This window comes from Drosophila sechellia, chromosome 2R, assembly GCF_004382195.2.
Source record: "Drosophila sechellia strain sech25 chromosome 2R, ASM438219v1, whole genome shotgun sequence".
NCBI classification, from domain to species: domain Eukaryota; kingdom Metazoa; phylum Arthropoda; class Insecta; order Diptera; family Drosophilidae; genus Drosophila; species Drosophila sechellia.
Window position 1 is genome coordinate 5,108,252 of NC_045950.1, and position 27,466 is coordinate 5,135,717.

Genomic DNA, 27,466 nt, shown 5'->3' on the forward strand with positions numbered 1-27,466 from the left:
TGCACTCGTGGTCGCCGCCGACGGGACTCGTCGCCAGTCTAGAGAGTAATATCGACACGAAAAGTAAGTTCGCCGTGCTTCTGCTGGCCCACCAGCATCGAGTATAGAATCTATATGTGCGGCAGACCCTCGAAACGGGTGGAAAACGTGGAAAATCCATGGCGGAGCTGCCCATTTCCACGCGCCCTCGACGAGCACGTGGCGGAGTTGGGCTCCAGGCGGAAAATGGCGGTGGTGTGCGCGTTGCATAAGATTTGCAATTATAATTCCGACGATTCGAATAAGTAAAATATGAAAATTTGATGAAAAATTCGCAAAGTGCTCTAGTTTTGTGCGCTGCCCAGGCCTTTGCGTGTGATATTTTTGGACATGTGTGTGCCTTCGGCAACGGCTCCGCGTCTTCGGGTCTTCTTCGGGCCGCGGTGGAGACCAAAAATAAACACACGACACCGCTAAAAGCCAGCGAAATGTTGGGGTTTTCAAAATCTAAGATCTATCGTTCGGTTTGAAAAAAGCAAAGCAGCAAGAAAAATACCTCTCTAATGAACAATCCCTAGTGGTGCGCCGGGCGTTCTACATATTTATGTATGAACATAGATATATGGTGGATATCGTGCGTTTCAGTGCGGGTGCTGCCGGTTCAGCAAAATGGCGGAGGTGGAGGCGGGATTGCGTGCCATCGGACCCTTGGATTACCGATGGCCGCCTTGTCCCCGAGTCCATCGGTGAAATCAGTAAAGATATGAGAAAAGTCCTTGCCCAAGGAGAAACGCACCCGGCGAACCAGAGAGCAATTAATTAGAACTCGTCGCCGGGACTCTCGGGAAATCGTAGCATGCCAGTGGCAACATGTTGCACATATAGCCACAAATACACCGACTAAATATAAGTCGACGACCACTAAATATATGCATCGCGTGTGTTTGCCAGCTTGTCGACAAAGTAACGTTGGCACCTGCCCAGAAACATACTAGACACCCATCGAAAACATCACGCTAAAAAGCGGAAATTAGGGAAACATTTGATTAGCCGAATCCAAGACACTTAATTAACACTATTGCCCATGAAAACGAGGAAGATATACATATATACAAAAATACATATATACACGTGATTAAGAGCAGACAATCCTTTCGATTTTTGAATACCATTGATCAATGATCTCAATTATTTGTACTTGTGCTTGTTTTTAGTTTTTTGACATCCAGCATAATAAGAAATAAAATCAAGAAATTAATCTAACCGAAGCTTATATACATTTGCAGTGATTATATATCCCAAAACAACCACTGTATACCAAATAGGAACAATTTATGATCAAAAACAGTGCAATTAGGATTTCTTTAGTATTAGTTCCAATTTATTTTCCGACTGTTCCTATGGCAGCTATATTATAAAGTATTTCGATTATAATAAAAAAAAAAGCGAAATTTTATAATTGCAAAGAACTGGTCTTTATCGAAGTAATCAACTTTACATAGAAAAACACCTTTTTGCCATTTACATTCAATTTCTTTGTCAGCTATATGAATTATTAGTTCGATATGTTGGTACGTTCGATAAAACATAGAAAGATGACTTCTAGGAAAGTTTCATGCAGATACCATCGAGTCTGAGATACAAGCTTGCATAGAATGTTGATGGTCGAAAAGGCATTATTTACTGCGTTGTAAATCTCTCTATTGATCGAGTTATAATTTATTAAAATTGCTGTTATAGAACATGTGCAACTACATGCATACATATTGTATACACACGTCCTTTAAAGTGATTTTAGTACTCATCCAGACAAGATCGTAGTAATGGAAAGCGTTCTTAAGGATTTTTAATGCAAATTGTCATATTTAGTAACATAGCGTACAATACTGCTCTTTATTATGTTTGGAGACTAATGTTTGCATATTTACAAATATTGAGAGTGATTTATTATTAACCTTAATATATATTAAAAAACACTTCGCCAAGTAAATGTACTTTAATGAAGACTCTTATTCGGTAGCCCATTTCATTTCGTTAATTTTGGCCTTTTGCCTGCTAGTGACATACAAACAAATATCTACATAAATTCCTGAATAATTACAAGTGTAAAAAACAATCGAAAATTCGCGGCGAATTGGCAAGTGACACAGAAAGAGCAGAGAGCAAGGCAAATACAAACGTATCCGCAGTACCGAGTGAATCAGCTGTTCGCACGAAAAAGCAAAACAAACAGCCGAGCGAGAGATTGCGAGAGAAAGTGCTCTCTCCACTCTCCGTTGGTCCGTGAGTGGGTGAACGTGTGTGTGTTCGCGATGAAAAGAGCGTGTGGAAGGGGTTTCCCGAAATATAAACAAAAGTTCGTGCCACTTGAGTTCTGTCCGCCCATTAAGAAACCGTCGCCGACAACCATTCCCACCAGTGACGAGTGTAAACAATGCATTTCTAACCGTAAACATATTCCCAATCTTTTGAAGGAAATTATACCGAGTCGGGTGACCGAGGGAAATCCCAGAACAATTGAATTCAAACGCCGCTGCGATATAAATTCCGATTTGGAGGCGCTGCGGTCGTTGCGTTAACCAAACGAAATGGCTGAGGCGGAGGGAGGCTCCGAACAGGATGATGTTTCATTCCTGAGAACGGTAAGTACGGAACAGGATATCACAGCCCCATCGCTATTGGAGGTTATAGGAAACAGATTGATTGTCTCTAACGGTATCCAAAATTTGTTCAAAAAGTTTGAAACTATTGCACTACGCAGAAAATTCTGTTTGGCAATTAATAATTATGTTGCCACAAAGAATCGAAAAAACTAAAAATAATATCTAAAATGATTTTCTACCAAGGCTTTGACTAGTATCTACTCTACATATTTTAAAAGTGCGCTTTCTTATAATAAATTTAGCAGTATCTCAAGAAACCTTAAACTAATTACAGCTTGCAGGCTTTAGATTAAAATCTAGTACTTGTGATAGATTTAAAGCAAATGAATTCCGAAAGAAAACTGATTTCAGGCCAGTTTTAAAGGCCAGTTCGTTTTGAAATATGAGAGTAGCCTGCACATCCAATGACAACAGCAGATCATCTAAAATCAATTACGTCCACTCAATAAAATCCATGGGGATTTTTCACAATTGGTGTCATAAAATATCCGGCCATCCATAAAAGATATCCTGCCTCGTTTCCCCGGCTACGCAATACAGCTGTATATGTATGTAATGCATATTTATAGGCGCCCCTAACTTTTGTTTATGGCACACAATAAATACGAAGCCCAAGTCACAAATTCAATCACGGCCACCAGGGGCTTTAGCTTTTCGTCTGATTCCACTTTACATAGCCAGCTGGTTTTGGGATCGGGATGGGGGGGGGGGGGGGGGGGAGTAGGTAGGGAAGTAGGGAAGTATTCCTCGATGAACACATCGTCAACTGACAAATGCCTCCATATATCAATGCCCACAGCTGGTGCGCCAAATGACAGCCATTATGGGGTATAAGTAAATAGTGTTGCTTCCTTGTGCTCACGCCCACGTGCCACACCCCTGCCGACGACCCAAGGGCCCCCGCCAACTGGGGGTCAGCGAGGTCAACAGCAGCGACACCTTGCCGCAATAAATAAATACGTTTGGGGGCAAAAGTTGAGTTTACACATCGCAGCCACACGGACATCCGTGTAACTTTGTATCTCTTTGTGGGCCCGCAGGCTCAATTCCCACACACCGCATCAGAAATTCAATAAATACCGAATACCGAAGACCCGGCAGGGACACAGGACTCCAGGTCCCCGGGGAAGTCCCTGCGCCGTCCTTGAAGCGAAGTCGATGTCAAATTACGCTTATGGCCTCCCCAAAAACTTTACAGTTCACTAGCGAGTGACCCGAAAAGTGCAAGTTTGCAAAAACATTTATCGAAATGAAGTCAAATGCAAATTGAGTCATTGAGCAGTGCAGTTTTTGGATGCCCAAAACCAGGATGTGGTCGGATTTAAATTTTAAATAGATGGGCCCAGAGACAATGATGGTGCAGTGTCAGGGCTCGGCACTTCATTCGCATTTAAATTATGCAAATTGGTCGATTCGAAATCCATTACCGTTCATTTAACTTCGACTACACACAACATCACCGGTCCAAAATCACAACAGTTGGGTGGGGGAGTTGGTGTGGACAACCAGCCATACCACACCACCCACCGACCCGTCGGCCGTTCATTTGCACATTTAGTGCCTTGTAACAATTCCCCCAATTTGCGTGTGCATCGCCCGGCTGATGCTCCATGCCCAAAAGGATGCAGATGGAGCTGGCGAGTCGAATGTGTCGGCAAATGCCAATTGGTATTGCGGTGGCTTGCCGGTCGGAATTGTTGCCAAAGTCTCATTAAAATTGCAGCACAACTTTGGGCCTCTTAACGACTTAATTGTTGCCTAAACTATCCTCCCATTCCTTAACTCAATGCTAGCACTCCGTGCACATGAAGAAATCGATTCCAGGATTTCTAACTTGAAAATCACCTTGGGTAGGCTTCCTTCAATTACAAAGTGAAATCGCTGCAGTACAGAATCCAAATCTTTACAAAAGGAAGTACAACGATTATGAAGATATGTAAGCACACAAGCGCCACCTAGCAGCTGTTGTATAAATGACAATTCGATTAATAACCAACAAAAATTCAATTTTGTCCGTTCCGATAAATTTTTGGCATATCGCTATGTTCAGCAAGATCTTTTGATTTATATTTAAAGTAAAATAAAATGAACAGTTTTTGGGGGAAAGGGTCACATTGGCAATATTTGAAACGTACTTTATTGAAAGTATGTGTCTCTAGAATTTCTGTACCTTAACTTGTTAGATGCTCAGTTTTTTTTTATATTCATAAATCTTTTAAAGGGTCGGAAACGTTCCTTCTTTATGTTGCACATTTTAAAACATACTTACCTCCTGTACCGTTTATTCAAAGATATAAATCTGAAGTATAATATACTAAAAATATTTAATTGTATCCGTTAGTCAGGATGAATGGGTTATCTAGATTCTTTTAAAAATTGGATTATTTCTGACCTCATAACTTTTTATGTATAGAAACTTATAGAAACTTCATTCTGATAGAACTTAACAATGACGTCGTTATTCGTAGATAAATACATAATTATATTTCCATCTATATTTGATTAGTTCATTACCAGTTATATTTGAGGTGCAATTTGAGATGTACTAATAGTTTTGATCTCAAAATTAAATGCTTGAACACAAATACCTATTTGAGTTACAGTTTTACAATTAAGTTTCTTAACCTTTAATAAGCATGAAACGGGTCTACTTTCTTCGGCTTTCCGATGTCATCTACATAGTTTATACACTGTTAATTAATGTGTTTGTAGAACATAATATTAACACTAAATATTATTCCTTCTGCGGCTGCCATTGTAGGAGGACATGGTCACGCTCTCCTGCACGGCGACGGGGGAGCGTGTCTGCTTGGCCGCCGAGGGATTTGGCAACCGGCACTGCTTTCTCGAGAACATTGCCGACAAGAACGTGCCGCCGGATCTTTCGCAGTGTGTCTTCGTTATCGAACAGGCGCTGTCAGTGAGAGCTCTGCAGGAGTTGGTGACGGCGGCCGGATCCGAGACTGTAAGTATAGCCCCTGGAAGCCGTTCAACTCGGATGTAGTCATTTCATTTCGAAACCAAGGGAATCCCGAGCATTCATACCGTGTAGTAGTCTGTCCCGCCATTTCTGTGTTGTCATCCTTGTTGCTTCGATATCCCTAGACTAAGATCATATAAGTTCCCCCGATAGATAGGTCCTTGCATGCCCCTCACTGTGATCTTCCCGTTTTTCTCTTCTTCTACACATTTGTAACCTATCAATTTTTCGTTGTTTTTCAAAATTATCTAAATACCCACAAAACAGGATAGTCGACTTGTAAGTATACCTTTCAATTCTTCTTCTTTACTTGTATCGCGCTTCTATATCTCTTCTACTCTCTATCTTTCTCACTCTGTCTGTGTAAAGTAGTGCTCGTTCTGTCTCGCTCTGCTATTGCTTTCTTTGTCACATCTCTGTGGGAAATAATCCCCTAAAACTGAGCTTGTACTCACCTATTTTCCCCGACCAGAGATTCAAGTCGCTTAAGACTAGGCCCACAAGCTTGGATCTTGCAGCTCCTAACTCAGCAGTGATTAAAATTGAGTACACTTGGACTACGGATTGTACGAATATCTTAACCGTCTTTAATACAAAGAAGAAATCAAGGCCCCACAAAATGAAATATTCTTGACTTTTATATTATCATTTGAAAGAATGAAAATGATACAAAGTTAAAATTATGATTATAATGAAGTCTACACCTTCCTCACAATTAAAAAATGGTTCAGTTTCTTCTTTGCTTGACTGTACTCCATAGATCTAACCATCAGCAACCACGAGCACTTGCATCCTAACTTCGTGAATACGTAACACTTTCCACTGTTAAGCAGTAGTTTGTAGATTGTAGTCTTACCAATCCCTAGAACCAGCTGTCTGCAGACAGAGCTAACACTTTCTAATGGCTTTCCCACAAATTCCTAGGGCAAAGGCACCGGATCGGGACACAGGACATTGCTCTATGGCAATGCCATTTTGCTGCGCCACCACAACAGTGATATGGTGAGTACTGAATACCGGCAAGAATAAATCTAACAAGATTACACTTTGCAGTACTTGGCCTGTCTGTCCACCTCGTCGTCGAACGACAAGCTGTCCTTCGACGTGGGCCTGCAGGAGCACAGCCAGGGAGAGGCTTGTTGGTGGACGGTTCATCCGGCGAGCAAGCAGCGCTCTGAGGGCGAGAAGGTGCGCGTCGGAGATGACCTGATCCTGGTGTCGGTGGCCACCGAACGTTATTTGCATACGACCAAGGAGAACGAGCAGTCCATTGTAAACGCCAGCTTTCACGTGACCCACTGGTCCGTGCAGCCCTACGGCACGGGCATCTCTAGGATGAAGTATGTGGGCTATGTCTTTGGCGGCGATGTGCTGCGCTTCTTCCATGGCGGCGACGAGTGCCTGACCATACCGAGTACATGGGGTCGTGAGGCGGGACAAAAGTAAGTGAATCACTCAGAATGCCTTTGGTCACTGTACTAAAGTACCCTTTCAATCCCCCGACAGTATTGTTATTTACGAGGGCGGCGTGGTCATGGCACAGGCGAGGTCCCTGTGGCGCCTGGAACTCGCACGAACCAAGTGGACTGGTGGCTTTATCAACTGGTACCACCCGATGCGCATTCGCCACATAACCACTGGACGCTACTTGGGCGTCAACGACAGCAACGAACTGATTCTGGTTAAGAAGGAGGAGGCTTCGATTGCCACGACGACTTTCTGCCTGCGGCAGGAAAAGGACGATGAGAAAAAGGTGCTGGAGGACAAGGACCTGGAGGTGATCGGCTCGCCGATCATCAAGTACGGCGACACTACCGTCATCGTCCAGCACTGCGAGACTAGCTTGTGGCTCAGCTATAAGAGCTACGAGACGAAGAAGAAGGGCGTAGGAAAGGTGGAGGAAAAGCAGGCCATCCTGCACGAGGAGGGCAAGATGGACGATTGCCTCGACTTCTCCCGCTCCCAGGAGGAGGAGTCCAAGACGGCTCGTGTAATCCGCAAGTGCAGCAGCCTCTTCACCCAGTTTATTACGTAGGTGACTTGGAAGTTCTTTACGAGTGATTTCCTCATCGTATTCACATTCATTTCAGGGCCTTGGAAACACTGCAGTCAAATCGCCGACACTCCATTTTCTTCCAAAAGGTCAACCTCAACGAGATGGTCATGTGCCTGGAGGACTTGATCAACTACTTTTCGCAACCTGAAGACGATATGGGTAAGGTCATTCAAAACATGACCCTAAGATGTTCAATAAAACCTCAACTAATTTCCAGAGCACGAGGAGAAACAGAATAGATTCCGTGCCCTGCGCAACCGACAGGATCTGTTCCAGGAGGAGGGCGTGCTCAATCTGATCCTAGAGGCCATTGACAAGATTAACATAATCACCTCGCAGGGCTTCCTCGCCAGCTTCCTGGCCGGCGACGAGACCGGCCAGAGCTGGGATCTCATTTCCACCTATCTGTACCAACTCTTGGCCGCCATAATCAAGGGCAACCACACGAACTGCGCCCAGTTCGCGAACAGCAACCGACTTAACTGGCTATTCTCTCGCCTCGGTTCCCAGGCCTCCAGCGAGGGTTCCGGCATGTTGGACGTACTCCATTGCGTGCTGATCGATTCGCCCGAGGCGCTGAACATGATGCGGGATGAGCACATCAAGGTAATCATTTCGCTGCTGGAGAAGCACGGCAGGGACCCGAAAGTCCTGGACGTTCTGTGTTCCCTGTGCGTGGGTAATGGAGTGGCGGTGCGATCCTCCCAAAACAACATTTGCGACTTTTTGCTGCCAGGCAAGAACCTGTTGCTACAGACGCTCCTGGTGGACCACGTGGCCAGCATTCGACCGAACATATTCGTGGGTCGCGTGGACGGCTCTTCCATGTACCAGAAGTGGTACTTCGAGGTGACCATGGATCACATCGAACAGACCACGCACATGATGCCCCACCTGCGCATTGGCTGGGCTAATACTTCCGGGTATGTACCGTATCCCGGAGGCGGCAAGAAGTGGGGTGGCAATGGAGTAGGCGATGACCTGTACTCCTTTGGATTTGATGGTGCCTATCTTTGGACCGGAGGTCGCAAAACACTAGTGATGGACGCGCTGCCCGAGGAGCCCTTTATCCGGAAAGGTGATGTTGTTGGCGTTGCCATTGATCTTTCTGTGCCCATCATCACGTTTACATTTAACGGAGTAAAAGTGCGCGGTAGCTTTAGGGACTTCAACCTGGATGGAATGTTCTTTCCCGTGATGAGTTGCTCATCAAAACTAAGCTGTCGCTTCCTTTTCGGAGGTGATCATGGTCGTTTGAAGTTCGCCCCGCCCATGGGATTCTCTGCACTCGTGCAGTGTCTCATGCCGCAGCAGATACTCAGTCTGGATCCCTGCTTCTACTTTGGTAATCTTAGCAAGAATGTTTTGGCCGGACCATGGCTTATTGAGGACGACACTGCTTTTGTTCCGAAACCCGTTGATACCACGGGTGTGACATTGCCAAGTTCTGTGGACCAAATCAAGGAGAAGCTGGCGGAGAATATCCACGAGATGTGGGCTCTGAACAAAATCGAGGCGGGCTGGTCGTGGGGCGAGCACCGTGATGACTACCACCGCATCCATCCCTGCCTCACCCATTTCGAGAAGCTTCCGGCGGCGGAGAAGCGATACGACAATCAACTGGCTGTGCAAACGCTGAAGTAAGTTGCCTTACTCTTGAGGAAATTAACCATTACTGACCTTCTTTCCTCCATAGGACGATTATCTCGCTGGGATACTACATAACCATGGACAAGCCACCAGCACGCATTCGCCCAGTGCGCCTGCCCAACGAGATCTTCATGCAGGGCAATGGCTACAAGCCGGCTCCACTTGACCTAAGCGCCGTAACACTGACCCCCAAGTTGGAAGAGCTAGTGGACCAGCTGGCCGAAAACACTCACAATCTGTGGGCACGGGAGCGCATCCAGCAGGGTTGGACTTATGGACTGAACGAGGATAGTGAAAACCACAGGAGTCCACACTTGGTGCCCTATGCCAAGGTGGACGAGGCTATCAAAAAGGCCAACAGGGACACGGCGTCGGAGACAGTGCGAACGCTCCTGGTTTACGGATATGTGTTGGATCCTCCGACGGGCGAGGGAACGGAGGCACTTCTGGCCGAGGCACAACGCCTCAAGTTCGCCGGATTCCGGACTTACAGAGTGGAGCGCAACTACGCCGTGACATCGGGCAAGTGGTACTTCGAATTCGAGGTCCTCACGTCCGGACCCATGCGAGTGGGTTGGGCCCGGGCCGATTGCTATCCGGGAGCGATGCTGGGCAGCGAGGACACCAGTTGGGCCTTCGATGGACACAATGTGAGTATGAGGAGGGCAGGGGTCTCCATGCCGAGGGTCATCCATTCGATGTAGGCTAGGGAGGGTTGGAAGGGACTGCGGTAACGCCTAATGCCAGATCGACTCAAACCAAAACCAACAACCCCGTGATTATAGGTGACCAAAATGCACGCCGGATCCATTGAGCACTTCGGAGTGCGGTATGAGGCTGGCGATGTCATTGGTTGTTTCATCGATGTCAAGGAGCAAACGATCAGTAAGGACCTAGACGCCCTAGCAGCGTGCCTCAACGTTGATTTTATTTACTTTGATCGAACGCATTTTGTTTAACTCAACTCTCAACTTAATCAACGATTTCGTTCTTCTTTGATTTGTTAATTTAGCGACACTCTCTCATTTATACGATCATTAACAAGCTACCAGCAGAGTAAAGAGTAGGGCCCACTTGATCGATCGAATCGCGACTAAATCTCGGCACTTGCCACTCAATTTTTAGGAAGAGAAAGTCTACGGTGGCGTCAGTGAATCCTTTGGTAAACAATGCGGCCCCGGGGACATAGTCGGCGTCTTTCTAGACCTGGCCGACCACACAATTAGTAAGAACTGCTCGCTCCCCTGTTGTAATGTCAAATCCTCTAAGCAGCCCCAAGGAATGTCCACCTCCGTGCTTTTGATATCTACTAAATGTGAACCAGAGCCACCGGATAACCGAGCGCCGCAGGTGCAGCGATGCGAAGGGCATGCGGTATCCACGCATTCACCTCAATATAGATACCCTGCAAAAGCGACCCATAGATACCCATAAAGACCGAACCTCATATAGTCGACTTTAGGTCAATTTAAATCACATTCGAAATTGATACATTGTTTCTCAACATATTGATCTCCATAATTTAAAAATTTAGAAAGGGGTTATCATTTGAAAAGAGCGTTGTAACAATATTCGCATCTTTAATCATCTAAAGATCAAAATCATTTTTGTGTTCAAAATGGTTACTCTTATCAATTCCAGGGTAAGAACTTTTGTTAGAACTTGAACTGGACATACATTTAAGTAATCAAATCCAGTAGATCAGCCATTTTAGACACGACAGACAACGAATCGAAGACAAATGCATAAGTCCATCAATGCCAGCTTCTCGTAGACTCTCACTTTCGATCCAGACTATCCAATTCCCATGCTCTAATGTCCAACTATTGTTACTTTGAACACCTCGAACGCCTAACAAGGAGCGAGGCGCCTGGTTAGCGACCTGGGTGCCTGAGGAGCAGGTGACACATCAGCTCATCCCCAAGCTTTTTACTCTCTCGTAACTGCCTGTAATTACAAACGACACGTACCTAACTTACTTAACCAATAGCAATTCAATCCAGTTGTACTATATTTAGCATGAGAGCTAACCACAAGTACTTAATAGCTTGCTTGACAATGTAATCCTAGCTTTGCCTCCTAACTCGAAACCCAACCAGTTAAACACTACTCTAGTCCAGACATGATAACAATATAACATAGTCTAATGCAAGTATGCTGCAAGGCGAATCAAACGCCAATTAATACGCACGCATTTCCTAGAGGAATTAAAATTGCTTAATGGATTCCGGACGAACGATACAATTCCGGATACGGATACGGTTCTCAGGCCAAGGCCCGTTCGGAATTCATTGAGGAGCTGCTTGGTTCTTGGTTATTATCAATATGCTCATCATTAGCAACCGCCCAGCCACCCCAAGCCCCTACCCCATTAACCGTAATCAATCGTTGTGCAGGCTTCTCGTTGAACGGAGAACTCCTGATGGACGCGCTGGGCGGCGAGACGACCTTTGCCGACGTAACCGCCGAGGGGGTGGGCTTCGTGCCCGCCTGCACCCTGGGAGTGGGACAGAAGGCGCGCCTCATCTACGGCCAGGACGTGGACTCACTCAAGTTCTTCACCACCTGTGGCCTGCAAGAGGGATACGAGCCCTTCTGCGTGTAAGTACTCGGAATACATTATATAATTACATTTAATTTAAATGTTACCTGCAGGAACATGCGTCGCCCGGTTACACACTGGTACACCAAGGACCAGCCCATTTTCGAGAACACCGAGGAGATGCCCGACTGCCGCATCGATGTCACTCGGATTCCCGGCGGCGCCGACACCCCGCCGCACTTAAAAATCTCGCACAACACCTTCGAGACCATGGAGAAGGCCAACTGGGAGTTCCTGCGTCTTTCCCTGCCCGTGACCTGCATGGGTGAGTTCATCAGCGAGCAGGAGAAGGCCAGACGCTGGGACGAGATTAAGAACCGGCAGTACCGACTCATGCGCGAGGCGGAGATTGCTGCCCAGATGCAGGTACAGACACAGGCCGCCCACATGGACCATATGCTGAAAGGTGGCTTCAATATGAACGATATCAAGGGCTTGACCCGTAATTTCGATGAGCACGCGGATGCTGAGGCAGATCACATGATGCGAGGACCCAACCGCCCGCCTCGCAAGGGATCGCTCACCCGTAACATAACCTTCGAGACAGACATGTCCGCCGCCCTGGACGAGATGCAACGATCCACGTCCGTGCTGGACATGAACGGCCTGGGCGAAGAGATGGATGACAAGAAGAAGCGCGGCCGCAGCCCCTTCAAGTTCTTCTCGAAGAAGTCGCGTGACCAGAGCCGCGAAAAGATGGGTGCTCGCACCCTGGACACATCTCTGGAGCGTCGAAATACGGTGGCTCATGGACGGAACGTAGTTAACCAGCAAATGACCACACGAGCTCCAACTCTGCGGTTAAATAATGTAAGTTGTAATTCCTTAGTTACGTTATATAAATTATTTTATTCCAACAATATCTTAGGCCGAAATCCCTCCCAGCCCTGTGCCCCAGGGACCAAAGCAGTTAAGTGGCTCGAATCTTGGCCAACAGCCAGTGGAAACTTCCGGTGACGAGATGTTCGATGCCGAGTGCCTCAAGTTGATCAACGAGTATTTCTATGGAGTAAGAATCTTTCCCGGTCAGGATCCCACGCACGTGTACGTCGGTTGGGTGACCACGCAGTATCACCTGCACAGCCGTGAGTTTAACAAGAACAAGGTTCGCCGTGGGTCAGTCTACATCGAGGATGACTACGAGATGGCCATCGAACGGATCGACCGACAGAGTTGCTATGTGGTTCGAGCGGACGAACTCTTCAACGAGGTTACCCAGGATGCCTCAGGCAAGGGAGCCTCCCAGGGCATGTTCGTTGGCTGCTTCGTGGACACAGCCACTGGCATCATTCGCTTCACTTGCGAGGGCAAGGACACCTCTCACCGCTGGATGATGGAGCCAGACACCAAGCTCTTCCCGGCCATTTTCGTGGAGGCCACCAGCAAGGAGATCCTTCAGATCGAGTTGGGACGTACCCCTACCACATTGCCCCTTTCAGCGGCGGTACTGCCCACCAGTGACAAGCATATAAATCCACAGTCCCCGCCGCGCCTGAAGGTCCAGTGCCTGCGTCCGCATCAGTGGGCTAGAGTTCCAAATACCGCACTCCAGGTGCATGCGCTAAAACTCTCCGACGTGAGGGGTTGGTCCATGTTGTGCGAGGACCCCGTGTCCATGCTGGCCCTGCACATCCCAGAGGAGGATCGCTGTATAGATATTCTGGAGCTCATCGAGATGGACAAGCTTCTGTCCTTCCATGCCCACAGTCTAACGCTCTATGCGGCTCTTTGTTACCAATCCAATTACAGAGCTGCCCATGCCCTGTGCCAGCATGTGGACCAGAAGCAGCTGCTCTACGCCATCCGGTCGGAGTACATGAGTGGACCACTGCGGCAGGGCTTCTACGACCTGCTTATCGCCCTGCATCTGGAGTCTCATGCCACAACCATGGAGGTGTGCAAGAACGAGTACATCACACCGCTGGGAGCCGAACTCAAGGAACTGTACTCCGAAGAGGAGATGCAGCACTCACTGAGATCCCTGGTTACGGAGTCAGTGCGTCCGCAGCTGCGGATGACGGAGATCACGTGAGTTGACCATTTACGGCTTTTCGCTCTACCCACAATGCACAGATTTCCCGATCACTGCTCGGGCTGGGGACATGGCATTCTGATTATCCTTTCGATTTTGTTCACATCCCAATCTGTTTCGAATCTCCCGGTCCTGCATCTGATCCAACACAACACCTGATCCATCGAACCTCCTGCACCGACACAACAACAACAACTACACCCGTCCAGACCCCCTGTGATTGCAACATCTAGTATGCCAAGTGTTTCCAGCGAACCGATCCCCGACATCGACCAATTGTACTCCCCGAAGTTCCCCCTAGAAGTAGTCAGGCAGTTTGTCATGGAGGCGCTGAAGGATGCCGTCGAGATCAATCAGGTGCACAACCGCGATCCCATCGGCTGGACCAACGAGAACCTCTTCCTGTGAGTAGCACTTTACCCCGTAAGGCCATAGAACGTCCTCTAGTGATAGCCCCATTCCAATTCGCCGTGTAGCCCTTTAATCAAGCTCACAGACCGGCTACTCTTGGTCGGCGTCCTGACCGACGAAGATGTCCAGCGGCTGTTGGTCATGATCGACCCAGAGACCTGGGACCAAGCCTTCGAGAGAGGTGAGTAAGGAATTGATCACAGCTATGGTCGTCGGCTGGTAAATGAACACTAACTAACTAACTAACAAACTAATTACTTATATGGAGGATGTTTCATCAATTCTTAACTAATACAATAGGATATATTTACTACTTTTTGAAAAGATAATGCAATGTAAAAAAAACTTTTACAAATAAAATAAAAATAAAGAAAAAAATGAAAAGAAAGAATTTCAAAGTTAAAAAGTTCTTCCAATACTCCTAAATAGAAATTAACTACTTTACCGGCAGACCATAGCTTCCAATATGTCTAGGAAACCGAACGCATTTTAATAGAATAATCCCTTATTTCAGAGGGTAAGGATGAGCACCGCAAGGGCTTGCTCACCATGAAGATGGCCGAGGGCGCCAAGCTGCAGATGTGCTACCTGCTGCACCATCTCTACGACACCCAGCTGCGCCACCGAGTGGAGAGCATCATCGCGTTCTCCCACGACTTCGTGGGCGACCTGCAGACCGATCAGTTGCGACGTTATATCGAGATCAAGCAATCCGATTTGCCCAGTGCTGTTGCGGCCAAAAAGACTAAAGAGTTCCGCTGTCCGCCGCGGGAGCAGATGAACCAGATTCTCTGCTTCAAGAACCTCGAACCCGATGACCAGGACAACTGCACCTGTGGCCTTGAGTTGCGCGGACGCCTGGGCGATTTCCACGATTCCCTCATGCAAAAGGTGTCGCTCAATGCTCTCCAGGAGCCGGATGGCGTCGAGGGCACAGCCATCGAGGAGGTGAAGACAGGACCCATCACGAAGATCTACAACTTTATCAACACCGTCAAGGAGCTGGAGGAGGGCCCCAAGGAGGTGGAGGAGCCGGAGAAGAAGACACCAGAGGAGGTGTTCCGCAAAGTGCTCATAAAGACGATAGTCAGCTGGGCCGAGGAGTCCCAGATCGAGAATCCCAAGCTGGTGCGCGAGATGTTCAGTCTGCTGCTGCGGCAGTACGACACCGTCGGAGAATTGGTTCGTGCCCTGGAGAAGACGTACGTAATAAACACCCGAGCCCGCGACGACGTGGCAGAGATGTGGGTGGGCCTCAGCCAGATTCGCGCCTTGCTGCCCGTCCAGATGAGCCAGGAAGAGGAGGAACTGATGCGCAAGCGGCTGTGGAAGCTGGTTAACAACGCCACCTTCTTCCAGCACCCGGACCTTATACGCATCCTGCGCGTCCACGAGAACGTTATGGCAGTGATGATGAACACACTCGGACGGAGGGCACAGGCGCAAAGCGATGCGCCCACCCAGACGGAAGGAGCCGAAGGAGCTCCGTCCAAGGAGAAGGACACCTCCCACGAAATGGTGGTAGCTTGCTGCCGATTCCTCTGCTACTTCTGTCGCACTGGTCGCCAAAACCAAAAGGCCATGTTTGATCACTTCGACTTTCTGCTGGACAACGCCAACATCCTGCTGGCACGGCCCAGCCTGCGAGGATCCACGCCCCTCGATGTGGCATACTCGAGTTTGATGGAGAACACAGAATTGGCTCTGGCCCTGAGGGAACACTATCTGGAGAAGATCGCCGTCTACCTCTCGCGGTGCGGACTGCAGAGCAACTCGGAGCTCGTGGAGAAGGGCTATCCGGATCTGGGCTGGGATCCCGTCGAAGGTGAGCGGTACCTGGACTTCCTGCGCTATTGCGTTTGGGTCAACGGCGAGAGCGTCGAGGAGAATGCGAACCTTGTCATTCGACTTCTTATCCGTCGTCCGGAATGCTTGGGACCGGCTCTAAGAGGAGAAGGAGAAGGTCTGTTCCGCGCCATCGTCGAGGCTAATCGCATGTCGGAGCGCATCTCGGATCGCTGCAAGATGCAGGACGAGGCCGAGGGCACCATTGCCGGGCTAAACTTCACACATCCTCTGCCGGAGGGAGAGGAGGACGAGGACTACATCGATACCGGTGCCGCCATTCTGAACTTCTACTGCACCCTGGTGGACCTACTGGGCCGCTGTGCTCCGGACGCTTCGGTCATCGAGCAGGGCAAGAACGAGTCCCTGAGGGCTAGAGCTATTCTGAGATCTCTGGTGCCACTGGAGGATTTGCAGGGGGTGCTCAGCCTGAAATTCACCCTCTCACAGACGGCCCCCGGCGAGGAGAAACCCAAATCGGACATGCCGTCCGGCCTGCTGCCCAACAACAAGCAGAGCATCGTGCTCTTCCTGGAGCGCGTCTACGGCATCGAGGCACAGGACCTCTTCTACCGCCTGCTGGAGGACGCCTTCCTGCCGGATCTCCGCACCGCCACCATCCTGGACAAGAGCGATGGATCCGAGAGCGACATGGCGCTGGCCATGAACCGCTACATCGGCAACTCGATCCTGCCGCTGCTAATCAAGCACTCCAAGTTCTACAACGAGGCCGAGAACTACGCGAGCCTCTTGGATGCCACTTTGCACACGGTCTACCGGCTGTCCAAGAACCGTATGCTGACCAAGGGGCAGCGCGAGGCCGTTTCCGACTTCCTGGTGGCCCTCACATCCCAAATGCAACCTGCCATGCTGCTCAAGCTGCTGCGCAAGTTGACTGTGGATGTGTCCAAGCTGTCCGAGTACACCACCGTGGCCCTCCGGGTGAGCATTAACAACCATTTAAATGTTTTTCAGAAGCTTCTGAAGATGTTCGTTTAATTTCAATCTGGCAAAACATTTCTTAGGATAGCTGACCAATATATATATTGAATATTGAAATAGCCTCATTTTTACTGATATATTTATACAACAATCTTAGTTTCTCTATTAAAAAAGCCATCTAAAATTAATGTGCTTCGCAAGAATTCATAAACTAATCGCACTTAATCTCATTTTAAAATAAAAGCGTCGCTATTTTAACAAAATTTTTTTGTTCAATACATTTTCATATTCTGAAAATAGAGTTTTATATTAATTAATGATTTGTTAAGTCCACTTCATTTACTTAAATAACAAACTAATTATACTGAGTATTTATTATTGTGGTTTCCATTTTTCTAATAATTTAAAAGACTAATAAATAATCCAATTAATAGTTAATTAATTAAACAGATCAAGAGCCAACTGATATTTGCACATATTAATCCAATTGACAACCAAGTTCTCCATATTAATGCCATTTCCCTTGACATCCGATAGCTTCTCACCCTGCACTTCGATCGCTGCGCCAAATACTACGGCTCAACTCAAGGCCAGGGCTCCTATGGAGCCTCATCGGACGAGGAGAAGCGCCTGACGATGCTGCTGTTCTCGAACATTTTTGACTCGCTCAGCAACATGGACTATGACCCGGAACTGTTCGGTAAGGCACTGCCCTGCCTGATCGCCATCGGCTGCGCCCTGCCACCGGACTACAGTCTGTCCAAGAACACGGACGAGGACTACTACGGCCGCCAGATGGGCGCACCGGATCAGCCGCAGTACATGCCCAATCCGATCGACACCAACAACGTGCACCTGGACAACGATCTCAACTCGCTGGTCCAGAAGTTCAGCGAGCACTACCACGATGCGTGGGCCAGTCGGCGGTTGGAAGGTGGCTGGACCTACGGAGACATCCGATCCGATAATGATCGCAAACATCCTCGCCTGAAGCCCTACAACATGCTCAGTGAATACGTGAGTAAATCTAAAATAATATCTAAATCTAAAATAATATCATCATCAATCCATTTACCATTAACCAGATATTCTGTTTTCATTTTCCAGCTTTTTATAACAATCTATTAACATTTAATCAAAATCCATTCATTATCGATCATTTATTCTGTTTTCAGTTTCTAGATTTAGCATAAGCTAAATCACTTAATTATTTGATTACCATTTTTAAATAATGATTTTTATTGATTTAATTTATTGATTTAATTATTTCCTAACAACGATTTTCTATGTTATTTTAGGTTATACTCAAGTATCACAGATACTTCAAAACTTAATTCGGTATTTTCTAATACTTAATTCAATTTGAAAATATTGATTATGTAGTTAAACAAATTACCGTTCTTACGCGGACTTACATAATTGAAAGATGAAGCTTCTTTTCTGTGACACTAAAGTTAATTAATTTAATTTTTAATTGTGCTAACTTCATGATTAATCTTTACAAACTAATTCAACAGCTAACTCTAAATCGTTCATCTTGTGATGGAAAGCAAACTCACCACTGAAATCTCATTGGCAGGAACGCGAACGGTACCGCGATCCGGTGCGGGAGTGCCTGAAGGGTCTGCTGGCCATCGGCTGGACCGTGGAGCACTCCGAGGTGGAGGTGCCGCTGAATCATCGCGGATCGACGCGGCGTCAGTCGAAGCCCCAAATTGTATGTAGCAGCCAAGAGCCTTTTACTAATCCTCGATTCGAAAATCCTCTAACACACGTTGCAAATTATCTATCCGTTTTCCAATTGGCTTTTCTGTCTTTGTGCCACGCCCACGCCCCACTTTGCCGCCCCCTAACACCGATAGAACGAATTCCAGAACGAGGGCAGCCCGTTCAACTACAACCCGCACCCGGTGGACATGAGCAACTTGACCCTGAGCAGGGAGATGCAGAACATGGCCGAGCGCCTGGCGGAGAATTCCCACGACATCTGGGCCAAAAAGAAGAACGAGGAGCTCAATGGCTGCGGTGGCGTTATCCATCCACAGCTGGTGCCATACGATCTTCTGACCGACAAGGAGAAGAAGAAGGATCGCGAGCGCTCGCAGGAGTTCCTCAAGTACATGCAATACCAGGGCTACAAGCTGCACAAGTGAGTAATGGACAAAGACTAAACGAGTTCCGATTTCATCCCGACATATTCCTGACTCCAGGCCATCAAAGGGAGGAGCTGTGGAGGAGGGCGGTGTAACCCAGGCTGCCGTTGAACTGCGCTTCTCGTACTCCCTACTAGAGAAGCTCATTCAGTATCTGGATCGAGCCACCATCAACATGAAACTGCTAAAGCCATCGACCACGTTCAGTCGCCGCTCATCCTTCAAGACGGCCACCCGGGACATCAAGTTCTTCTCGAAGGTGGTGCTGCCTCTGATGGAGAAGTACTTCTCAACGCATCGCAACTACTTCATCGCCATTGCCACGGCAACCAATAATATTGGCGCAGCCTCGCTCAAGGAGAAGGAAATGGTGGCCTCGATCTTCTGCAAGCTGGCCGCTCTACTGCGTAACCGGCTGAGTGCATTTGGACCGGATGTCCGCATCACAGTACGGTGCCTCCAGGTCCTGGTCAAGGGCATCGATGCACGCACCCTGACCAAGAATTGTCCCGAGTTCATTCGCACCTCCATGCTGACCTTCTTCAACCAGACATCCGATGACTTGGGTAACACTATCCTTAACCTGCAGGATGGCAAGTACAGTCACCTGAGAGGCACTCACCTAAAGACCTCCACATCGTTGGGATATGTAAACCAGGTGGTATTGCCGGTGCTTACTGCCATGTTTGATCATCTGGCAGCCTGTGACTATGGCAGCGATTTGCTTCTCGACGAGATCCAGGTGGCTTCCTACAAGATCCTGGCTGCACTGTATCATTTGGGTACCGATGGCACCCTGACACATGACAGGAAGTATCTTAAGACCGAGATTGAGAGGCATAGACCTGCTCTGGGTTCCTGTCTGGGAGCTTACAGCTCCTGCTTTCCGGTGGCCTTCTTGGAGCCCCACCTTAACAAGCACAACCAGTACTCGCTGCTCAACCGTATCGCGGATCACTCACTGGAGGCGCAGGACATTATGGTCAAGATGGAGAGCTGTATGCCAAATCTAGAGACCATTCTTGCCGAAGTCGACCAGTTCGTGGAGTCGGACAAGACATACAACGATGCACCTCATATTATCGACGTGATCCTGCCGCTGCTTTGCGCCTATCTACCGTTTTGGTGGTCCCAGGGACCGGATAATGTGAGTCCCACCAGTGGCAACCACGTGACCATGGTCACAGCCGATCATATGAATCCGTTGCTGCGAAATGTGCTCAAAATGATCAAGAAGAACATTGGCAACGATAATGCTCCATGGATGACTCGCATTGCCGCCTATACGCAGCAGATTATCATCAATACGTCGGAGGAGCTTCTCAAGGATCCATTCTTGCCGCTGGCGGAGCGGGTGAAGAAGCGCACTGAGAACATGCTGCACAAGGAGGACAGCATGCGAGGATTCATCAAGTCGGCCACGGATGACACTTCGCAGGTGGAGACGCAGCTTCAGGAGGACTGGAATCTGTTAGTGCGAGACATATACTCGTTCTACCCCCTGCTCATCAAGTACGTGGATCTGCAGCGAAACCACTGGCTAAAGGACAACATACCGGAGGCCGAGGAGCTCTACAACCATGTGGCAGAGATCTTCAATATATGGTCCAAGAGCCAGTACTTCCTTAAGGAGGAGCAGAACTTCATCTCTGCCAATGAGATCGACAACATGGCCCTGATCATGCCAACTGCAACCAGGAGGTCGGCCATCTCGGAAGGTGCTCCTACCGTGGGTGGCAAGGTAAAGAAGAAGAAGAAGAACAGGGACAAGAAACGCGACAAGGACAAGGAGGTGCAGGCCAGTCTGATGGTGGCCTGTCTGAAACGTCTCCTGCCCGTGGGACTGAATCTATTCGCGGGTCGAGAGCAGGAACTGGTGCAGCACTGCAAGGATCGGTATCTGAAGAAGATGCCCGAGTACGATGTGATCGAGTTCGCCCGCAACCAGCTGACACTGCCGGATAAGCTGGACCCCTCGGATGAGATGTCCTGGCAGCATTACCTGTACTCGAAGCTGGGCAAGACGGAGGAACCGGTGGACGAACAGGCGCTGGAGAAGGCCAATGTTAACTCCAACGAGAAGGGCAAGGACAAGACCCAGGAGACAGTGGATCGCATCGTGGCGATGGCCAAGGTTCTGTTTGGCCTGCACATGGTAAGTGCCGGATCAACTCCGAACCGAACGGGATGGGATGTATGGGTGCATCCCAATCTCTATCTCGATCTGTCTAAATTGTAATATTTCAAAATGCACAACTCTGATGTTCTCTGACTTCAAGTAACTCATCTCTATTGAAACTGTACGGAGCTTATCTATCTGTGCAACAACTTAAATCTTTCAACTTTAATCTGTTAATCACTCGATCTTTCTTTTCCTCTCGAAACATCAACAACATGATCAACACCAACATCGACATCGACATGCACCCACATCGCCAACTCTTCATCCACCCCGACAATTGTTGACTGAAATGCTGACCGTCCCGTGAACGAAACATTTACAGATCGACCATCCACAACAGCAGAGCAAAAATGTCTACAGGAGCGTTGTGTCGATCCAAAGGAAGCGTGCCGTAATCGCATGCTTCCGTCAGACATCGCTGCATTCTCTACCCAGGTTATTACCGATTGCAGTTAACAGATTGCATCTTACAGATTGCAGATTGCACATTGCAGATTGCCGATTGATTGGCTCTGTGGGAACCAACTAACCATACTAGTGTTCTATAAAGTTTATCTGTCCTAACGCCCATTTTATCATCGTCCTCAATATGGCATCAATCTAATCCGATCCTTTTTTTTAATACTGATTCCCCACTAATAGCTAATGCACTAATGTGAGCGCCGTGTTCTAAACGCCATTTGTATTATTGTATATTTTTATGGACTTGCCGCACGCTTGCTTGCCACTTGCCAATCCGATTCCGAATCCCTTAGGCAGCCAGCTCCAAGAACAGATCCAAGCGGTGGGGCTCAAAGATCTCGGTGGCGCGTCGCCAGGCAGTCATTTCAAGCTTACGCGCCAAGCATCTATATCGCATGAGCAGGTGGTACTCGTTCTCGTAGTCGCATCGATTGGTTCATCGCCTTCTAAGTTTCTTTAATTTTCCACCCCAAGGATCAGCATCAGTTCTTATTTCAACTTTGTGTTGTTCTCTAACTTTAGTTGATTAACCATATGCATGCAAAGTGTTTTTTCTAACTATTAGTAGATATCTATGCGCATATCACTAACTTTTGAACGCAATCCCATCCAGACATCGGGCCTGCAACATCTTCGCACGATCCTACTACGAGCAGTGGCTGCAGGAGGAGAACGTGGGCCAAGAGGTGATGGTCGAAGATCTGACGCAGACGTTCGAGGACTCCGAGAAATCCAAGAAGGAGGGCGAGGAGACGGACAGCAAGCCGGATCCGCTAACCCAACTGGTTACCACTTTCTGCCGCGGCGCCATGACGGAGCGCAGCGGTGCCCTCCAGGAGGATCTGCTCTACATGTCCTATGCCCAGATCGCGGCCAAGTCCACGGGCAAGGAGGAGGAGGAGGGCGGCGACGAGGAAGGCGGTGAGGGTGGCGAAGAGGGCGAAGGCACCAGCATCCATGTAAGTCGATCCCAACTAACATAGACCCACTAACAACAGCTTAAACCCCAAAACCCGACATGTCTGCTTCAGTGTCGGATGAGGCAGTTAATGGTAACTATTCCTTCGGCTGAAATTACTAAACAACCGCTTTAAAAATTTATATATCCCATATACAGCTTTAAGCGCCAATCTTCTATATATTAATAAACAATTCACTAATACCTCCACAGGAACAAGAGATGGAGAAGCAGAAGCTGCTCTTCCATCAGGCACGTCTCTCCAATCGTGGCGTTGCCGAAATGGTGCTGTTGCACATTTCCGCGTCCAAAGGTATACCTTCGGAGATGGTAATGACGACACTCAATCTCGGCATAGCCATTTTGCGCGGCGGAAACATCGACATCCAAATGGGCATGCTGAACCACTTGAAGGAAAAGAAGGACGTTGGCTTCTTTACCTCCATCGCCGGACTGATGAACTCCTGCAGTGTACTGGACCTGGACGCCTTTGAGCGAAACACCAAAGCAGAGGGTAAGTCCATCCGCCCCGTGATTCCACGCGCCCACCTCCTCCAGCTTTGAGTTGCCATGCCCGTCATCTGTGGTTCGAATATTTCTAAGTTCGATTACTCTATTGATTTGTGTCTACTTCCTTCCAACTGATTTCCCAACCACCCAACAAAACCATGCCTCGCATGCCATTACCAACCAACCACCAACCCACCAATCCCGTGTACGTGATTCCCGCTATCGTTGTACCAATCCATCCAAATTTGTCACACGAACAAAGAGTATATTCCGAGTGCGGGTGCAGGTCTTGGTGTAGGTTCCGAAGGCGCCGCGGGCGAGAAGAACATGCACGACGCGGAATTCACCTGTGCGCTGTTCCGGTTCATCCAGCTGACCTGCGAAGGCCACAATTTGGGTGAGTTATAGAAAGAGAGAGTTCAGGACATGTGATCACTGAGCCTATTCCTTACAGAATGGCAAAACTATTTGAGGACCCAGGCCGGTAACACCACCACCGTGAACGTGGTCATCTGCACTGTGGATTATTTGCTGCGTCTGCAAGAGTCCATCATGGACTTCTACTGGCACTACTCCAGCAAAGAGATCATCGATCCCGCTGGAAAGGCGAACTTCTTCAAGGCCATCGAAGTGGCTAGCCAAGTATTCAACACCCTCACCGAAGTCATCCAGGGTCCTTGTACCCTTAATCAGCAGGCCTTGGCGCACTCGAGGTTGTGGGACGCAGTTGGTGGCTTCCTCTTCCTGTTCTCCCACATGCAGGACAAACTGTCGAAGCACTCCAGCCAAGTGGATCTGCTCAAGGAACTGCTGAATCTGCAAAAGGACATGATCACCATGATGCTTTCCATGCTGGAAGGAAATGTTGTTAACGGTATGGGAACTGTCATATAAACTTTGGATGACTAATGCAGACTTATCTCCAAATATCCGAATTAACAGGCACTATTGGCAAGCAGATGGTGGACACGCTGGTGGAGTCCGCCAGCAATGTGGAGCTGATTCTTAAGTACTTCGACATGTTCCTGAAGCTCGCCGACCTTATCGAATCGCCCAGCTTCCACGAAGTGGACATGAAGAACGAGGGTTGGGTGACCCCCAAAGACTTTAGGGAAAAGATGGAGCAATCCAAGAACTACACACCGTAAGTGAAGATAAAGTATGACCAATCGCTGGGTATCACCGATTATAACGCTCCGTTTTACAGGGAAGAAATGGATTTCCTTTTGGCCTGCTGCGAGCGCAACCACGAGGGCAAGATCGATTACCGGGCCTTCGTGGAGCACTTCCACGAACCATCAAAGGAGATCGGTTTCAACCTGGCTGTGCTCCTGACCAACCTCAGCGAACACATGCCAAACGAACCGCGCCTGGCGCGCTTCCTGGAGACCGCCGGCTCGGTGCTCAACTACTTCGAGCCCTTCCTGGGCCGCATCGAGATTCTCGGCAGCTCCAAGCGCATCGAGCGCGTTTACTTTGAGATCAAGGACTCGAACATCGAACAGTGGGAGAAGCCCCAGATTCGCGAGTCCAAGCGTGCCTTCTTCTATTCCATCGTCACCGAAGGTGGCGACAAGGAGAAACTGGAGGCCTTTGTGAACTTCTGCGAGGACGCCATCTTTGAGATGACCCACGCCTCGGGACTGATGGCCACCGATGATGGCGGTGGCAATGTGAAGCGGGACACTGCCTATAGTTCCTACATGAGCGAGGAAGAGGAGGAGCGAGCTGCTCGTGATCCCATCCGCCGCACCATCACCGCCGTCAAGGAAGGACTGAAGTTCGGAGTGCACATGCTTAGTCCGGCGAACATCAAGCATCAGATCGGAGTGATGCAGACCAAATCCATACCAGAACTCATTGTCGGCTTTTTCAAGATCATCTTTTATATATTTTACTATACCGGATATGCGCACTTCTGCGTGGTGCGTTACATATTTGGCATCCTACTGAACCTGATGCGAGGACCTGCTCCAGAGCAGGAGGAGGAACCCGTGGTGGAGGAGGAAACGTTTGGAAGAGCACTGCCACCGTTGCCGCTTGAAGAACCACCGGGCACAGTGCAAGCCTTTGGCCTAGACATCAACAAGGAGGAGAACGGCATGTACAAGGTGGTGGTGCACGAGTCTCCAGCCAATTCCTCGATGGAGGAGGGCGGAGAATCCAGTCCCGAGGACGGAGCAGCTGCCAGCGGCGAATTGGTCGAAGGTGAACCACACCAGGAGCCCATTTCCATTGTGGATCTGCTGGGTGGAGAAGCTGCAAAGAAGGCGGCACAAGAGCGGCAGGAGGCGCAAAAGGCTCAGGAGGCCGCTATGGCCTCCATCGAGGCGGAAGCCAAGAAGTCGTCATCTGCGCCTCAGGAGACTCCAGCCGTCCACCAGATCGACTTCTCTCAGTACACGCATCGCGCCGTTAGCTTCCTCGCCAGAAACTTCTACAACCTCAAGTATGTGGCCTTGGTGCTGGCTTTCAGCATTAACTTCATGCTGCTCTTCTACAAAGTCACCTCGTTTACCGAAGAAGCAGACAGCTCTGCCGAAGAGGAGCTCATCCTGGGCTCCGGGTCGGGAGGAGGTGCGGACATCACTGGCTCTGGCTTTGGCGGATCAGGGGACGGGGGATCGGGCGATAGCGAAATGGAGGACGAGATACCGGAACTTGTGCACGTGGACGAAGACTTCTTCTACATGGAACACGTTCTCCGAATTGCGGCATGTCTGCACTCACTAGTCTCCCTGGCCATGTTGATTGCCTATTACCACCTCAAGGTTCCACTGGCTATCTTCAAGCGAGAGAAGGAGATTGCCCGCCGACTGGAGTTCGAGGGATTGTTCATTGCAGAGCAGCCGGAGGATGACGACTTCAAGTCGCACTGGGACAAGCTGGTGATTTCGGCGAAAAGTTTCCCGGTGAACTACTGGGACAAGTTCGTGAAGAAGAAGGTGCGCCAAAAGTACAGCGAGACCTACGACTTTGACTCGATCTCCAATCTGCTGGGCATGGAGAAGAGCACGTTCGCATCTCAGGAGAGCGAGGAAACGGGCATCTTCAAGTACATCATGAACATCGACTGGCGCTATCAGGTGTGGAAGGCTGGCGTCACCTTCACGGACAACGCCTTCCTCTACTCACTGTGGTACTTCAGCTTCTCGGTGATGGGTAACTTCAACAACTTCTTCTTCGCCGCCCATCTGCTCGATGTGGCCGTGGGCTTCAAGACCCTGCGCACCATCCTGCAGTCTGTGACCCACAACGGCAAGCAACTGGTGCTGACCGTGATGCTGCTCACCATCATAGTGTACATCTACACTGTGATCGCGTTCAACTTCTTCAGGAAGTTCTACATCCAGGAGGAGGACGAGGAGGTGGACAAGAAGTGCCACGACATGTTGACCTGCTTCGTGTTCCATCTGTACAAGGGTGTGAGAGCGGGCGGTGGCATAGGCGACGAGATCGGGGATCCGGATGGAGACGACTACGAGGTCTACCGCATCATCTTCGACATCACGTTCTTCTTCTTCGTGATCATTATCCTGCTGGCCATTATCCAGGGTCTGATCATCGACGCCTTCGGCGAGCTGCGTGACCAACTGGAGTCGGTGAAGGACAACATGGAGTCCAACTGCTTCATCTGCGGGATGGGCAAGGACTTCTTCGACATAGTGCCGCACGGCTTCGACACGCACGTCCAGAAGGAGCACAACTTGGCCAACTACATGTTCTTCCTGATGCATTTGATTAACAAGCCGGACACGGAGTATACCGGCCAGGAGACGTACGTGTGGAACATGTACCAGCAGCGCAGCTGGGACTTCTTCCCGGTGGGAGACTGCTTCCGCAAGCAATACGAGGATGAGCTTTCCGGCGGAGGCGGCGGCGGCTAAAGGACAGCGGATTCGCCGCGTCTGCTTTCTGGGCACAATCACATTATCACGGTCCAAGGACTCTCGGGATCCACTTTTGTATCGGTAATTTGACAACATCTGGAATTTTTACCTAGTCAACTTTAGCAATGTATTTTAAGCAATATCCTACACA

General features: G+C 48.8%; 1 protein-coding gene across 9 annotated transcripts; it reads left to right on the forward strand.

Moving 5' to 3' along the window:
• Positions 1 to 27,404, forward strand: LOC6608238 (ryanodine receptor). Of its 9 annotated transcripts, none has more exons than XM_032716839.1 (28): positions 1 to 63; positions 2,454 to 2,621; positions 5,404 to 5,607; positions 5,890 to 5,901; positions 6,547 to 6,624; positions 6,676 to 7,064; positions 7,129 to 7,653; positions 7,713 to 7,837; positions 7,896 to 9,318; positions 9,375 to 9,978; positions 10,114 to 10,213; positions 11,725 to 11,929; positions 11,984 to 12,740; positions 12,799 to 13,958; positions 14,172 to 14,366; positions 14,439 to 14,554; positions 14,888 to 17,160; positions 17,698 to 18,177; positions 18,740 to 18,877; positions 19,023 to 19,309; positions 19,371 to 21,468; positions 22,251 to 22,360; positions 22,571 to 22,916; positions 23,129 to 23,429; positions 23,712 to 23,822; positions 23,880 to 24,299; positions 24,368 to 24,569; positions 24,633 to 27,404. In XM_032716839.1, the coding sequence occupies exons 2-28, from the start codon at positions 2,568 to 2,570 to the stop codon at positions 27,310 to 27,312; spliced, it is 15,393 nt and encodes a 5,130-aa protein (XP_032572730.1). In that variant the 5' UTR covers positions 1 to 63; positions 2,454 to 2,567; the 3' UTR covers positions 27,313 to 27,404. The 9 variants fall into 9 exon arrangements, with proteins under 9 accessions (XP_032572730.1, XP_032572726.1, XP_032572723.1 ...); XM_032716835.1 differs by lacking the exons at positions 10,114 to 10,213; positions 22,251 to 22,360 and adding exons at positions 10,454 to 10,553; positions 21,818 to 21,930 and having other exon boundaries at positions 2 to 63; positions 14,214 to 14,366; XM_032716832.1 differs by lacking the exons at positions 5,890 to 5,901; positions 22,251 to 22,360 and adding an exon at positions 21,818 to 21,930 and having other exon boundaries at positions 2 to 63.
• The last annotated feature ends 62 nt before the right edge of the window (positions 27,405 to 27,466 follow it).